The 16,157-nt window shown below is 59.9% G+C and overlaps 1 protein-coding gene and 1 long non-coding RNA gene across 3 annotated transcripts; one reads left to right on the forward strand and one right to left on the reverse strand.

Moving 5' to 3' along the window:
* Positions 1-523: 523 nt before the first annotated feature.
* On the reverse strand, positions 524-12,562 carry DENND6B (DENN domain containing 6B). Of its 2 annotated transcripts, XM_054719671.1 has the most exons (19): positions 12,388-12,562; positions 6,421-6,459; positions 6,306-6,348; positions 5,665-5,777; positions 5,235-5,315; positions 4,628-4,733; positions 4,435-4,514; positions 4,290-4,352; positions 3,961-4,016; positions 3,305-3,427; positions 3,123-3,218; positions 2,909-3,003; positions 2,740-2,805; positions 2,430-2,584; positions 2,121-2,174; positions 1,737-1,846; positions 1,527-1,629; positions 1,359-1,433; positions 524-1,287 (listed from the first exon to the last, which is right to left on the reverse strand). In XM_054719671.1, exons 1-19 carry the CDS (start codon positions 12,547-12,549, stop codon positions 1,165-1,167), a joined length of 1,743 nt encoding a protein of 580 aa, XP_054575646.1. In that variant the 5' UTR covers positions 12,550-12,562; the 3' UTR covers positions 524-1,164. The 2 variants fall into 2 exon arrangements, with proteins under 2 accessions (XP_054575646.1, XP_054575647.1); XM_054719672.1 differs by lacking the exon at positions 6,421-6,459.
* LOC129149877 (uncharacterized) lies at positions 12,562-14,810 on the forward strand. The gene is made up of 3 exons (XR_008556688.1): positions 12,562-13,376; positions 13,467-13,542; positions 14,471-14,810. It is a non-coding gene; the product is annotated as an uncharacterized LOC129149877 (long non-coding RNA).
* The last annotated feature ends 1,347 nt before the right edge of the window (positions 14,811-16,157 follow it).

Here is a 16,157-nt window from a genome sequence, read left to right on the forward strand (position 1 = left end):
GGCTCAGCGTTGAGACTGACAGTGAGCCTGTCGTAGGCTTTGGTCTGGGCCAGAGGCTGACACAGATGCTCAGACCAGCATGCTGCCATCTGCCCGGGAGGGGATGCGCCCGCCCGCCCAGGGCAGGACTGAGTGGGGCTTCAGGAGGGACAGGAACCCCACCGGCCTGCAGCCGCTCACTGCCAGGACCACCTCAAGGAGACGCCGAGCCCCATGCGGCCTGGCAGAGCCCCTCGGGTGAGGGGTCTGAGGGGGAGACTTACCGCAGGCCCACCGCTCTGGCCCTTCCCCTAGCTGACCCTGCTCTCACCCGGTGCGGAGTGGGCAGCACTGGGCCTGGCTGGGGCGGGCACCCCCTCTGGGAGCTGGTGCCCAAGCAGCGGTTGGAGGCTCGGGCTGGGGCGGGGGGCGGGGAGGGGGGGCAGGTAAGCCGCTCAGACTGCACGCAGGGTAGATGGACCCGGGGTAACTCCAGTGCCTGTCAGCTGTAGCCATGGGGGGGGGGGGGGCGGGGCGGGGGTGCTCCAGGGACAAGACCTGGGACAATTCCTGGAGGGTGGGGAGCCCATGGCTGGGTCCCACACTGCCCCCTAGTGGCCTCTCAAGAAACCAGCAATCACGAGGCCAAGCTCCTCATCCCTCCCAAGCCAAGGACAGTTGGTGAGGCCCCCCCAGTCCCAGGCAAGTGGGTGGGTGGGCCCTGTGAGGAGAGGGGCCTGCCTGTCAGCTGCCTTTTCCTGTCCTGGGCTGGGCAGCCTGGTGGGGCTGAAGGACACATCAAATGCAACGCATGGGCCTTGCATGGGGCCTTCCAGGACTCGGCAGATGGGTGCCTGGCGGGGGCATGGCCCCAGGCCCAAAGCAGCAAGGGCTCACCGCCAGCCCCGCCCCCCCGCCGGCAGCCCTGCAGAGGGCAGGTGGGGCCCAGGGGGAGGGGAGGCTCTAGCCAACACATGATCCGTCAACAGGCAGGGCCTAGGCTGAGGCTCCAAATGCCCACTTTACTGCTGGGATGGAGGTGCTGGGCAGGGGCCAGGACCGGGGAGCCGCAGGGAGCCTGGTCGGCGCTCATGCTTGGGTGGGCAGCCCTCGCTGGAGAGAAGGAAGCTCAGCCAGACCCGGGCCCCGCGGGCACGAAGCCCCTGACCACACCTCTGGCCGGTCCTAGGGAGGGCACAGGGCGGCCTGCAGGCCCTGGGGCAGGGAGCCGATGGCCGTCTCGAGGTACAGCCGGGCCTGCTGCAGCGTCTCCTCCGTCACCGGGAGCCGGTGGCCCTGTGCCCGCACCTGCAGGGGCAGCGCTGGTCAGGGGAGAGCGGCCTCGGGTCCCGGTGGCCCGAGCGGGGCAGGCTTCTCACCAGCTTCTCCTGAAGTTTCAGGACCAGGTCCACGACCTCCACCTCGGACTTGCCCTTCATCCAGGTCTCGATGTTCTGCCATGAAAAGGTGGGGCCACCCATCACCACAGCCCTCCCTAACCCCAGCCCCCCCAGCCCCAGGGCCCCAACCTCCTCCGCCCCCCTTACCGCCTCACAAATGGCCTCCAGGTGCAGGGCCTCCAATTGACGGGCCATCTCCTTGCGACGCTGCCGGTACCAGCCGTCAAAGTGGGGGGACTTGAAGAACCGCCTGTGAGAGAGGCAGCGGCCGTGGGGCGGACCCCGTCACGGGTTGGGCACGGGCACCCTGTACCCACCAGCAGCAGGAGCCCAGGCCCCGCACTGGCGTCCACCCACCTGTAGAGACCCAACCAGTCGCCCTTGAGGATGCAGGTGAGCTGGGGCCCCGCCTGTTCCAGGCTGCACAGGAAGTCCTCCTGGTGGAAGGGGCGGACCTGGGGAGGGGTCTGAGACAGGGGCCAGGTGAGCCCTGGTCTGGGAGGGAACAGGACCCCCCTCCTGCTGGGACAGACCCCAGGTGGGCGGCCTGGAGCCCTCTGCGTGGCCCCACTGCTCCGTCCTGTAAGGGGCAGTGGTAGGTTGTGGGGACGGCCGGGAGCCTGGGGACTCTAGCACCATGACCTCCGCCCGCCTCTGCCCCCAGACCCTCCCTCCCCCAGAATCAGGACAGGAGCCCCTCTCCCAGCCTCACCCAGACTGCCACCTGGACCTGAACCCCACCTTCCAGGGCGTGATGCTCTTCCGCAGGGGCATGAGGCTGGCCATGTAGTGCTCCTGTGGGGGGAGTGACCTGGGCCTCAGCCTGGGTCTTGGGGTCCCTGCCCCGCCTGCCTGCCCTGGGCCTCAGCCTGGGTCTCGGGTCCCTGCCCCGCCTGCCTGCCCTGGGCCTCAGCCTGGGTCTCGGGGTCCCTGCCCCGCCTGCCTGCCCTGGGCCTCAGCCTGGGTCTCGGGGTCCCTGCCCCGCCTGCCTGCCCTGGGCCTCAGCCTGGGTCTCGGGTCCCTGCCCCGCCTGCCTGCCCTGGGCCTCACCAGGGGGATGATGAAGCTCTGCGTGAGCTCCAGGAGGTGCCGCCTCAGCAGCGCGGTCAGCACCCCTGCGGGCCGCTTCTTCTGCAGGCCCCGGAGCAGCCGTCGGAGCAGGGCCTTGTCCCGGCGCAGGTGCGCCGTGTAGGTGGTGTAGAGGCCTGGCGGAGACAGGGCTGGTCCTGTCCTGGGGGCTCCCTCCCATGCCCCACAGCTGCCCCCTTCAGGGATGCCTGCACACCTGCCCCTGCCCCCCACCCCCACCCCAGGACGCAGAGCCCACGCCTGGGTCCTGGAGGAGAGGAAGGGCTCACACCTGGTTTGGTGTCGAGCGTTTTCAGCCTCGAGGGCTTTTTCAGCTTGACCTGCTTAGGAAGGCCCCCTGCGAAACAGAGAACGCTGACGGCGCCTCAGGGCCCAGGTTCAGACCCCAGGCCCTCGCTGGGTGAGCCTCCCCAGGCCCCGCGCAGGCCAGGCCGCCTCACCTGACATCCTGGGCTCCCCGACGCGGAGGATGTGGGGCCAGTGCTGGAGTGTTTTGATGAAGAAAGGGTTTGTGACCCCCAGGACCACGTTAGGTCTAGAGAGAGGAGAGAGGGAGGGAGGGAGGGAGGAAGCAGCGGCAGGCCTGGGAGGGGGCATGAGGGGGGGGGTGCGGGTGGGAGGTGGGGATGGGGGTGGACAGGGGGCAGCACTTACGGGGCCTGCGTGCGGGTAGTGAACTCCTTGAACTCGCTGTCGTGGATGGTGAAGTAGGGGCGATAGTCGCAGCAGAACTTGAGGGGCTGCAGGCAGCTTCGGGGGAGGGTGGCACAGCAGGCCGGTGAGCACAGCCGGGCAGGCCGTGCCCGACTCAACCCCCTCCCACCGCACTGGCCTACCTGGTCAAGGCCAGCACCATCTCAGAGGACACGGCGGGCGAGGGCGCCAGCACCACCAGGGGCTCCCCGAGGAGCATGAGCTCCCACAGCGTCTGCACGTGGGTCAGCACAGGCTGCAAGCACCTGGGCGGGGGGGGGGGGGGGGTGCTGGGCAAAGGCAGGGCTCCCCCAGGCAGAGGGCCCTCCCCTCCCTTCCCCTCCCCTCCCCTCTCCTCTCCGGGTGAGTCCCCCTGGTGGGTGGGAAGATGGTTTGGAGACACTGAGGGAGTGCAGGACCCATGGATGCTGACAGGGTGGGCCCGGACCTGCACCCTTCATGTGGGCCCGGACCTGCACCCCATGCTGGAGCCAGCAGCCTGGTCCTGCAGGCCCAGCCAGGGCAGGACCGCCTCCCTCAGCGCCTCATCGGGAGAGGGGCAGCCTCAGGCAGTGCCCGCCTCCCAGGAGCCCTCTCTCCCTCCCTCCGGGTGCCTGGCCGCTGGGACTTTCCTGCCCCGGGCCATGTGGCCTTGGTGCAGACACAGCACTGGGTCCTCTCCCTCACAGACCGGCCGAGGGTCCATTCCTGGGGCAGCGGCCCCGTGGCCCCGCCTGCCCATGCCGGGCTTGTGGGCTCCCCACAGTCTGTGAGCAGCGAGCAGCGGCGAAGGGCTCACCTGCACAGGTCCAGCTCGTGGACACTGGTGAGCACCAGCGGGGCCGGCAGCAGGTTCTGACGGGAGGGGTGGGTGGTATCAGGTGGAGGGCGAGCAATCACCATTAAGCCCCAAGCAGCACCCCACCCTGGAGAGCCCTGCCCACACACCTCCCACCATACCCCCCCACAGCACAGCGGGGGGGCCGCACCCAGCCCTACACCCAGACGCAAGCTCCTGGCTTTGCCTGGTGTCTGGCCATCCCACAGGGCTCCCGGCAGGGGGTGGGGAGGCCCAGGCAGGTAGTGGGTGGATGCAGGTGCAGTGCCACTTGCCCAGGAGGGGCCCACCTCTTGGCCACACTGCTGCAGAGGACTGGATTCAGGCTTGTCCACCCTCGATGGGATGTGTACCTGGGGGTGGAGGCAGCAGGTGCCAGCCAGGAGTGGCACCTCCATGCCCTGGGCACCTTCCCGCCCAGCCGGCCACCCTCACCTGCAGGACGACGCCCACGACTGGCAGGTTCAGGGTCTGCCCAGGCACCGGGGCCGGCCACTGGTCAATCTCACCGCACACTGTAGTCCAGGGGGTCAGGGTCAGGAGCCGGCCCTGTGGGAGCGGCCTGCCAAGGCCACTGGGTCCCACAGCTGGACGATGCGACTCTCTGGCTGACCTAATGGCCACTCACCTGCTTCCAGGCAGGGCGCCAGCTTGTCAAAGTACTCGGGGGCGATCAGGCTCAGCAGCGCCTGGAACAGCCGGATGAAGGGCAGGCGGGACACCAGCACCAGAGACTGCGGGCCCAGGGCCGGGAGATGTCACCCAGCCGGCGGGGAGATGTCGCCCAGCCACGCAGGAGGCTGCGGGGCCCTGGGCCTGGCTCATCCCGAGTCACCCAGGGCCGTGCGCTCCACCAGCTCCAAGGACAGCTGTCCCGGATGGCCCGACACGGACCCCAGGGCTATGAGCTGGGAAACCTAAGCCTTCCCCAGACAGGAAGGGGAACCCCAGGACACCACATGGGTGGGCTGGACCCTGGGCCTCCAGAAGGAATGCATGTGGCCGAGGTTTCTCTGGGTGTCTGAGCTCAAGGCTGAAGTTCCAGTCCTAATCCTGAGTGAGAAGCAGGGGTGTCTGGGGCCCAGGTGCTGTGCTGGGTGAGGGAGGGGCTGCAGCAAGGGTGGAGTGGGGGGCACCCTCACCCCTGCCTGCTGCCCAGGTGCCCCTGCCCTCAGCCCCTCCCAGGGCCGCGGCCCGGTCTCTGAGTGGTGCCACTCAGAGGGGCCCGGGCTCACCTTCTGGAAGTAGCCCCTCTTCACGGAGCTGTCCTTCACCTGCCTGAAGTACACGTAGCCAAAGTAGTGCGCGGACTCCCTCTGGAAGGAGAGGTCCGCCAGGTGGCGCACTCCCCACGCGGCTCTGCCCACCCAGACCCAGACCGCTCTGCGGGGCGCGCCAAGCTCTCCCTGGTCCTGGGGGCAGGCCCGCACACCCTCCACTCAGAAGGGGGCAGCACCTCCAGAGAGCATCTGTGCAGACACGGGGAGCAGCCAGGCCGCTGCACACCAGCCACACGCTGCCGCTCGCATGTGCACTGGGAGAGCTCCGGGGAGGCCGGGCTGGCCAGCGCCCTCCTGCCCCGCAGGCCTAGGCACCTGGGAGGGCTGCCGGGCCAGCCTGAGCCTGGCCTGTGGGACGCGGAGGCCGGAGAGGCAGCCCCCTCACCTGCAGTGACACGGGGGCCTCGCTGTCATAGTGCCTGTCGTCGGGGGGCCGGGGGCTCCTCCGCCCTCCACATTGACGAATTCGGAAGCTGAACTGCGTGTCCCCGAGGCAGCCTGGGAAGGGGGCAGCCCCCTCCATGTCAGGGCTGGAGACCCTCCCGCCACCATGCGTGGGTGGGGACAGCAGGGACGGGAGGCCATGTGAGTCTGAGTGCTGATGGACTAGAAGGCCCCAGAGAGAAAGCCCCGCTGCTGGGTCCGGTTCTCCGAGCAGAAGCCCCTGTACCCTAACTCCTGCACCTTGTTTCAGAGTCAAGTCCGAACCCATACGCAGGGGCAGCGGCCACTGTCAGGAGAGGCCGTGTGGCCGGCTCGGCCTGCCCAGCACCGGGGAGCAGGGGAGGAGCAGAGCCAGCTCCTGGTGGGGGAAGGAGACCAGACCCCGCTGGTCCCTCTTCCCGCACAAATAAGGGAACCTGTTGCCTCTGCTGCATCGTGGGCTCGGGGTGTCTCTACAGAGCGCTTCTGGGCTGTGCTGGGCCTGGCCTCGGCCCCAGGGGCTCCCGATGGCCTCCCCGCCCCTCCCCACGCTCTTCCTCTCGCCCCCAGCTCAGAGCCGGGAGGGTTGTCGGAGTCGCCTACCTGAGTGGGAGTCGGGAAAGGACAGGTAGCAGATGCTGCTTTTCTGAAACACATGAAACCCGGTGAGGGCTGGCTCGCTCCTGGGCACCGTCTGCTCCCAGCGGGCGGGACCCACCTCCTTGTCCGTGAGCCGGGAGTCACTGGGGTACACCAGCTGCGGGGCCAGAGCACTCGGTGAGGCCGGTGGGCCTGCTGCGCTGCCCGGTGCTCCCCTCCACCCTCCGCGCACACGTCCTCCTCGGCTCCGACCCTCCTGCCTCTCCTGCCTCGGGCTCCCCAGGCCTCTCAGCACCAGGCCCTCCGGACTCTCCTCACTCACCTGGGCCAGCACACGCCTAGGCAAGCTCCCCAACTCCCTGCCTGCACCCCTGGCCTTCGAGGCCACTTGCCCCGACTGTGCTTGGGTCTCCCTGACTCCACCATTGGCCCTCTGTCCCCACAGCTTCCAGCGGTGCTTCAGATTCTGCCCATGGCCTCCTCCCATCTGGAGTGGCTACAGGGCCCTCCCGGCTGGCCCTTCCTTCCCCGCCCTCCCACTTCCGGGACCCCATTCCACCAGCCAGAGGGCCTTGGGCTATGCCATCCCCCTGGGAGGCCCTCAGATCAGGCCATCAGGCCCCTCATCTTCTCTCTACACGGACATCACCTGACAGTGGCTTCGCTGCCTCCCCACTAGTCAGGGGTCTGGGAGCTTCTGACCTGTGCCCCGCCCCAAGTGTGAGCTCCAGGAGTGTGCCCTGGGCTCTGCAGTGTCCAGTGAGTGTGACCAGCGAGACAAGTCACACACCCTTGGGAGTGGTCAGTGAAAACCCAGATACTAAGTGACCAGCTCTGAGTGACCTGGGAGACAGGCTGCACTCTGGGGGGATGGGGGGCAGCACTGCTCACTGGACTCCTGGCAGGGTCTCTGCACAGACCTGAGGATTCCGGGGGGCCCTGTGTTCCCAGCACCCACTCCCTGAACTGTGCAGCCTTGTCAACTGCTCAGAAACCCAAGCACACAGAGCTGTTAAGGCCACTTGCTTAGAAGTCACTTTCTAAATGGTTACATTCTAGAAAATTAGACATGAAAATGCCGTAAGGAAACAAAATAATCTCTTAACTTTTCTTGTGATTTAAATTTTCTTTATTGATTTTAGAGCAAGAAGAAGGGAGACAGGGGAAAAAACACCACCAATTTGTTGCTCCACTTACGTATGCATTCATTGGCTAATTCTTGCACGTGCCCTGACCAGGATGGAACCTGTAACCTTGGTGTATCCAGACGACCAAATGAGCTACCCGGCCAGGGCCTGCTCTTGTATTTTATTATTATTATTCTAATCCTTACCTGAGGAGATGCTTTTACTGACTTTAGAGAGAGACAAAGAAACATCAATGTGAGCCTAGCTGGCATGACTCAGTGGTTGAGCATCGACCTATGAACCAGGAGGTCATGGTTCGATTCCTGGTCAGGGCATGCACATGCCCAGGTTGCAAGCTCGATCCCCAGTGTGGGTGTGCAGGAGGCAGCTGATCAATGATTCTCTCTCATCATTGACTAGAGGCCCGATGCACGAAATTCGTGCACGGAGGGGGGGGTGTCCCTCAGCCCAGCCAGTACCCTCTCCAATCTGAGACCCCTCGAGGGATGTCCGACTGCCCACTGGGATCGGGCCTAAATGGGCAGTTGGTTATCCCTCTCACAATCCAGGACTGCTGGCTCCTAACTGCTTGCCTGCCTGCCTTCCTGATTGCCCCTAACCGCTTCTGCCTGCCAGCCTGATCACCCCCTAACCACTCTGCTGCCAGCCTGATTGATGCCTAATTGCTCCCCTGCCAGCCTGTTTGCCCCCAACTTCCCTCCTCTGCTGGCCCAGTCACCCCTAACTGCCCTCCCCTGCAGAGTTGATCGCCTCCAACTTCCCTCCCTAGCAGGCCAGGTGCCTCCCAACTGCCCTCCCCTGCTGGCCATCTTGTGGTGACCATCTTGTGTCCACATGGGGGCAGGATCTTTGACCACATGGAGGCAGACATATTGTGTGTTGGAGTGGTGGTCAATCTGCATATTACTCTTTTATTAGATAGGATAGAGGCCTGGTGCAGGAGTGGGGGCCAGCTGGTTTGCCCTGAAGGGTGTCCCAGATAAGGGTGGGGATTCCCTTGGGGCATGAGGCAGCCTGAGCAAGGGGCCTGTGGTGGTTTGCAGGCCAGCCACGCCCCCTGGCGTCCCAAGCGGAGGCACTGGTATCTGGAATTTATTTACCTTCTACAATTGAAACTTTGTAGCCTGGAGCAGAGCCAAGCCTCCTGCATGCTCCACCAGCAGCCATTTCTGTGGCAGTTAATTCACCTTCTATAATTGAAACTTTATAGCCTTAAGCAGAGGCCTGGGCCCGGCCAGGGTGTGCGGAAAGCTTTGCTTTCTCCGTTACCGCGGGCAACCCTGGCCTGGTCTCTCCAGCTCCGTGGCTGCCGCCATTCTGTTTGAATTTGTTTACCTTCTATAATTGAAACTTTGTAGCTTGAGTGGAGGCTTAGGCCTGTCAAGGGCAGGCGGAAAGCTTGTTTCCCTCTGTTGCCTGGGAAACCTTGCTCTCCATGGCTGTAGCCATCTTTGTTCGGTTTATTTGCATACTCGCCCTGATTGGCTGGTGGGCGTGGCTTGGGCTGGTGGGCGTGGCGGAGGTATGGTCAATTTGCATATTCGTCTATTATTAGGTAGGATGTTTCAATCTCTCCCTTCCTCTCTGAAATCAATTTTAAAAATCCTAGATAATAAAGAGGTAATATTCAAATTGACCCTCACGCCCTCACAAGATAGCTGCCTATGACCAGGCCGGCAGGGGGGTTAGTAAGGGACAACCAAATGACTGAACAAGCAGGCTGCGTGGGGCGACCAGGCCGGCAGGGTGGGCAGTAAGGGGTGACCAGGCCAGCGGGGGGGCGGGTAGTTAGGAGCGACCAGGGCAGCAGGGAGGGGGCAGTTAGGGGCGACCTGGCTGGCAGCAGGAGACAGTTAGGGGTGACCAGGCTGGCGGGTGGTGGTGGGGGGGCAGTTAGGGGCAAACAGGCAAGCAGGCAGGTGAGCAATTAGGAGCCAGTGATCCAGGATTGTGAGAGGGATGTCCGACTGCCGGTTTAGGGATTGGGCCTAAACCGGCAGTCAGACATCCCCCAAGGGGTCCTGGATTGGAGAGGGTGCAGGCTGGGCTGAGGGGACCCCCCGAATGCATGAATTTCATGGACTGGGCCTCTAGTATGTTAATAAAATATATATCCTATATAATAAAACCCTAATATGCAAATGGACCAAATGACCGGTTGCTATGACGCGCACTGACCATTAGGGGAAGACGCTCAATGCAGGAGCTGCCCCCTGGTGGTCAGTGCACTCCCACAGGGGGAGTGCCACTCAGCCAGAGGCCGGGCTCAAGGCTGGCAAGTACAGCGGCAGTGGCGGGAGCCTCTCCTGCTTCTGAGGCCGTGCTAAGGACCCTTCGGGGGATGTCCGACTATCGGAGGGGAGTGGGCCTGAGCGGGCAGTCAGACATCCCCCGAGGGGTCCCGACTGCGAGAGGGCGCAGCCGGGCAGAGAGACCACCCCTGCCCCCCCCCGACTCAGTGCACGAATGTCCTGCACCAGGCCTCTAATACACATATACACACACACACACACACACACACACACATACACACACAGGCAGTCCTTGGGTTACATCGGACTGGACGTATGTCCTTTCATGGTTACATCGCCATCTCCCATTTATTTATAAAAAAAAGTTCTGTCATTTCAACATATGTACATGTGTGCTTTATGTTTTTATTATTCATTTACCACAAGTAAAGGTCAGAAATTGTTATCTTTCTTTTAAATTTTTTTACTGTTTCACTTCATTACTGCTGTGTATGTGGTCCCTGTGAGTGACATAGGTGCTTATGTAGGTGGGTTCCAACTTTTACAGCGAAAATCGCGTTACGTCATGCCGTAGGAACGGATCTCCCACATAACCCGAGGACCTACTGTATATATTTACTATATATGTTTTTTAAAACAGAAACATCTGCCCTAACCAGTTTGGCTCAGTGGATAGAGCGTCAGCCTGCGGACTGAAGGGTCCCAGGTTCGATTCTGGTCAAGGGCATGTACCTTGTTTGCGGGCACATCCCCAGTAGGAGGTGTGCAAGAGGCAGCTGATCGATGTTTCTCTCTCATCAATGTTTCTAACTCTATCCCTCTCCCTTCCTCTCTGTAAAAAATCAATAAAATATATTTTTAAAAAAAGAAACATCTATAGCAGGGGTCCTCAAACTTTTTAAACAGGGGGCCAGTTCACTGTCCCTCAGACCGTTGGAGGGCTGGACTATAGTTTTAAAAAAAAAAACTATGAACAGCCCAGCTGGGTGTAGCTCAACGGTTGAGCATCGACCCAGGAACCAAGAGGTCACCAGTTCGATTCCCGGTCAGGGCATATGCCCAGGTTGTGGGCTTGATCCCCAGTGGGGGGCATGCAGGAGGCAGCCAATCAATGATTCTCTCTCAGCATTGATGTTTCTCTCTCTTTCCCTCTCCCTTCCTCTCTGAAATCAGTAAAAAAATATTAAAAAACAAACAAACAAACAAAAAACTATGAACAAATTCCTATGCACACTGCTAAGTCAGCTGCTAAGCAGGACAGGCAGTGGCGGCAAAAACACCCGGCGGGCCGCATAAATGTCCTCGGCGGGCCGCATGTGGCCCGCGGGCCGTAGTTTGAGGACCCCTGATCTATAGGTTGCCTCCCGCATGATTGAACCTGTAACCTTGGTGTATCCACACAGCACTCTAACCAACTGAGCTACTCAGCCAGGACTTCTCTTGTGATTTTATGGGGAACAATTTGGGCAACAGTAAGAATGTGGGCTCTGTGATGTTGGGCAAATCACCTCATCACAGAGCCCACATTCTGTGATGAGGTGATTTGCTCAATGCTTGGGCCCCTCCAAGAGCTGCGCTGACACAATAATGCACGCCTGGTGGGGATGGTTTGGTGCATGGGGTTTGCACAGAGCTGGGCACCGTGCCAGGGCCCAAGAGTCCTCACTGAGAGTCAGCCCTTTCTGTCTCAAAGACCTGGGTTTCCCACGGCCTTGCGGGGTTCAGCAAGGCCTCAAATCAAAACATCCCTCGTCCCCATCGGCTTTCCAGCATGGGAGTGCAGCCAGCCTCCTCTTGGCCAGCTGCAGTACCAGGGTGCCCTGCCCGTCCCCTCCCATGAAGTCCCCGAGGGTGTGGTGAGGTCTGCTCCAGCCTCCCCTGCACCGGCCAGCTTCCTGGCCTGCAATGTGGCCTGCAGGGCGTGGGGACCATCCTGACAGCCCTTTGGAAGGCCTCTGCCACATTTTCACCTACACCCAGAGGAAGAGAAGCTGCTGGGGGCGGGGCGGGGCGGGGAACACTGCAGACAGAGGAAGAGAAGCTGCTGGGGTGGGGTGGGGGGAGACGGGGGGGGGGGGGGGCGGGCAGGAGCACCGCAGACAGTGGGAATACCCCAGGCCGGAGGGAGGTGCAGCAGGCTGGAATAGGACCCACAAGGTCTGGATCTGATTCTAAGTGAACAAAGCGGTGCAGGAGGATTTAAGCAGAATAGCCACAAAGGAGGGGGTCACAGCAGCGGGGGGAATGATCTGAGATCCTTGTTGCCAGTGGAAGTGTCGGCCTCCGCTGCCCACGGGATGTGTGTGTGTGTGTGTGTGTGTGTGTGTGTGTGTGGCGGGAGGGGGGTGGTGGGCGGGGATGGGAGGAGGCCGGGGTGACCCCTGGGATTCTGGCTGGAGCAAAGGAGGGGAGAAGGTGCGGCAGCCACTATGGGGAAGGGGGAAACGAGGTTGGTTTTTCTTGAGGAAAAGTCAAGGGCATCGCTTGGGTTATCCACAGTGCAGGGCCCGCCCCTATCTCCTCCATCCCAGGGCGGAGTTTGCCTCTCGTTCCTCTGCAGGAGCGCGCCTCTTCCAGGAAGTGACAGCACAGAGTTTCGGAGAGGGACAGGCCAGCGGGGTGTCTGCCCCACTGCACCCCACGCGCAGAGGGCTCGCGCGACCACCGCCCTCCGCCCCCGCTCACCTCCAGCGCCTGTCCCAGCTCCAGGTCGAAGGTGACCACGCACACGCACTCCAGCCAGGCCGAGAAGCGCGCCCAGGGCGTCGCTGGAGCCCGCGACCCCGAGGACGGCGCGCCAAGGCGGTCGCGAGGCCCGCGGGGCCAGGCGCCAGGCGGCGCGTCCATCGCGGAGACAGCAGCGGCCTGCCTCGCGTTGCCGGGGAAACGGCCAGGAGGCGTTGCCGGGTAACTGCCTGGAGGCGGTGGCCGCCGTGCAGGTCGGGAGCGCGCCGCGGAGCAGACGAGCGGCGGTCGTGGGCCAGAGAGGCCCTTCCGTGGTCTCGCCGTCTCCTGGCGGCCGGAGGAGCGCAATGCAGCTGAAAGGCGCCGAGCCCACCAGCGAGATGGGCCCGCATGGGCTAGAGCGGCCCGGAACGCTGAGGCGGGACTTCCGGCGGGTTTGTGTGGGACCCGGGAAGTCGGGTCAGATGTGCGTTGGGGCCTTGGCAGGATGCTCCCTTTCCACCAGACTCGGAGTCCGGCGGTAAGGGTCTGCACCGCTTATGCTCCCTGGGGCCCTGCCGAGCGGCGCCGGCCCGGGTTCGCACCTTCCCGGGGCCGTCTTTTTCCCCACGGCCAGCCCTCAGGGTGTGCGACGGCGCCCACGGCCTGCTCTGGCCTCCTGGTCCGCGCCCTCGAGTGTTTCTGCGCAGCCCCAGGCGCCACGGCCGAAATCCGCCAGGCCACTGGTGTCACAGTAGAGTGAAGAAGGAGTTTGGAGCTGAGACAGTAACTACTTAACTGGTCAAATATTTTAGTTTTTAGGTGTTTATTTTATTAAAATACTAGTGGCCTGGTGCACGAATTCGTGTACATTGAAAGGGAATTAATTAGAAGAAGTATTTTAATATCGCTATTCGCCTTTTCTCTATGATGGAAGTGTCAACCAAGTTCACGATCCACGACGACAAATGGAAACTCACCCATGCTCGAGTCAACTTAGTCTTTTCTAGGTATATATAATAAACTTGCTTGATTAGACCTGCTTTCTGATTTAGCCAAACTTTTTCCAGCCCAGTGAAGCACCCCAACTTCTCTTTCAGGTAATTGTCAGCAACGCATCAGTAAATGTCAACACGAAGCAGATTATCATTGTAGATCACACAGGGAGAACAAAGGGTAAGATATTTAACTGCAGCAGTGTTTGAATGTATTCTGCACAGAGAAAACCTGAAGTCATTCTCAAGGTCCACCATTTCTTCTTTTCAGTCGGGTCAAGTTTCTAAGCTTTCTAAATCTCTGTTTTCCGGCTAATGAAAAGAAAATAGGATTCCACCGAGTCTCCTATCTACCTACTCCAGGACTTCTGTGAGGATCAAATGAGATGAGGCATGGGGAAACGCTTCACAGACATTTGGTTACAGTGTGAAATGTTTCCACCTGGCTGTAAAGCAAGTTGTATTCCTGGGCTGAAGAAACTCCAAGGAGGGTGGTCGCTAAGGAGAGGAAGCCGGGCATTGCTATACGATGTCATTACCTGGATGATCGGACACTTAGCATATTAGCCTCTTATATATATATAGACTAGAGGCCTGGTGCATGAAACTTGTGCACGGGGGGGGGGCAGGGGTCCCTCAGCCTGACCTGTGCCCTCGGGGGGATGTCCAACTGCCGGACATCCGTCTCGCAATCCGGGACTCTGCATGCACCAGTGACCATACTTTTCATACAGGTGAAAGGCATCTGCTGTTGTATGGGCAGCTACATTTTTTTGCCCTGATTATAAAAAGTAGTACATGTTATGCCCAGTGTTTAGGATCCCCAAAAACCCACCAAGAAGGAGCCGAGCCCAATGCAAAAGCAAAAGAACCTTTATTTGTGCTAGCACGAGCTCCCGTCTCCAGCAATCACCGGCGCAGTGGTGGGAGAGAGTGAGCGAGCCTTGGGAGAACAAAGGCTTTATAGGGGGTCCAAAGCAGTGGGCAGGGGGAACGTTCGTGGCCCCGTCGATTGGTCAGGGGGCAGGATCAGGAGTCTGGTCACGCAGGGGTACTGTGCAGTTTGCCTAATTTGGACTGAGTCCACTTCTCTGCATTCCTATTGGCAGGTTTGTGCAACTGTTACATTCTCGCGGTTTACAGGGAAGGGCAGCAGGAAGAGTTGCAGAACGGCGGGTACAGAACAAAAGAAACATTATAGTAACAAAAAGAACTTCATGGAGTCAACCTAGTTTAGCTCTATCAGTACATACTGGTAACATGATACTTCTGAGACAGTAGTACCAATTTCCCCATCTTATGGGACCACGTGACTAGTGTGGGCCCACCGCCTGTAAGTGGAAGTGACGGCCCACCTCCTGGTGGTCGTGCACATCATAGTGACCGGTTATTCCACAGGTCATTCCGCTGTTTGGTCCATTTGCATATTAGGGTTTTATTATATAGGATATTTTTATTGATTTCAAAGAGGAAGGGAGAGGGAGAGAGAGAAAAATCAATGACAAGAGAGAATCATTGATCAGCTGCCTCCTGCATACCCCACACTTGGGACCAAGCCTGCAACCCGGGCGTGTGCCCTGACCAGGAATTGAACTGTGACCTCCTAGTTCCTAGGTCAAGTTCAACCACTGAGCAATGCTTGCTGGGCTGGTGTTTGTTTTTGTAAGGGAACCTCCCCTGCCCCATTCCATGGTCAGCCGGGCTAGGCTGCAGGGACAGCCCGTCTTGAGTTAGGGGAGAGTTAGGGGTCCCTGCTTCTCTAGCTCAGGGCCTCTGTGGTCACCTGCAGTGGGAAAGAGAGTGATGAGGCCTTCTAGCTGTTAACTGCCTTGGCCTACAGGTGATGTCTTCGTCACTTCTACTTACAGGCGGTGGGCCCAAACATGGTCCAAACCTAACTGCAAGGGGAGCCACAAAATTATTACCCTTTATAATGACCATCTGTCATTGACCTTGTGGTGGTACCCTTATTTCACAAGTCACCAAGGTAGGGAAGCTGCTACCAATTACAAAGGGATGAGCATTCAAATGTTTTCAAAGATTCTATTACGAAATGTTCGAACACGCAGAGATCAACGAATGGTACAATGACCATTTACCTCCTTCCTTGAGTCACATCAATAATTAATATTTTGGCTTGGCTGGTGTGGCTCAGTGGTTGAGCATTGACCTATGAGCCAGGTGGTCACGGTTTGGTTCTGGGTCAGGGCATATGCACATATGCCCGGGTTGCAGGCTTGATCCCCAGTGTGAGGCATGTAGGAGGCAGCAGATCCATAATTCTCTCTCATCAGTGATGTTTCTCTCTCTCCCTCTCCCTTCCTCTCTGAAATCACTTAAAAAATATATATAACACCTTGATGTTAGCCACCAGTCCTTGCAGGTCTCTGACTTCTAGAAGTGTAAGAAAAGGGTGGTGAGCTCTGGGGGGTGGGGGTGGGGCACAGCACAGGAGGGGACTGGAAGAGGTTTATGGGGGGAAAAGGTGGACCTATGTAATACTTTCAACATTAAAGATTTTTAAAAAAGTGTAAGAAAGTAAATGTGTGTTGTTTTAAGCTACTACGTTAGTGGTGATTTGTTACAGTAACAGGAACCGAATACATACAATCTGTCTTTTTCTGTCTGGTTTCTTGCACTTAGCTTAACATTGCGGAGGTGTATCCATGTTGTTGCCTGTGTCAGTAGTTTGTCCCTTTTTGTGAACAGCAGTCCATTGTCTGGACAGCTGACATTTTCTTGATCCATTGGCCAGTCGGTGGAGGGACGTTTGCGTTGTTCCCAGGAGACTTTGCC

The sequence above is a fragment of the Eptesicus fuscus genome, chromosome 7, assembly GCF_027574615.1.
Source record: "Eptesicus fuscus isolate TK198812 chromosome 7, DD_ASM_mEF_20220401, whole genome shotgun sequence".
NCBI classification, from domain to species: Eukaryota; Metazoa; Chordata; class Mammalia; order Chiroptera; family Vespertilionidae; genus Eptesicus; species Eptesicus fuscus.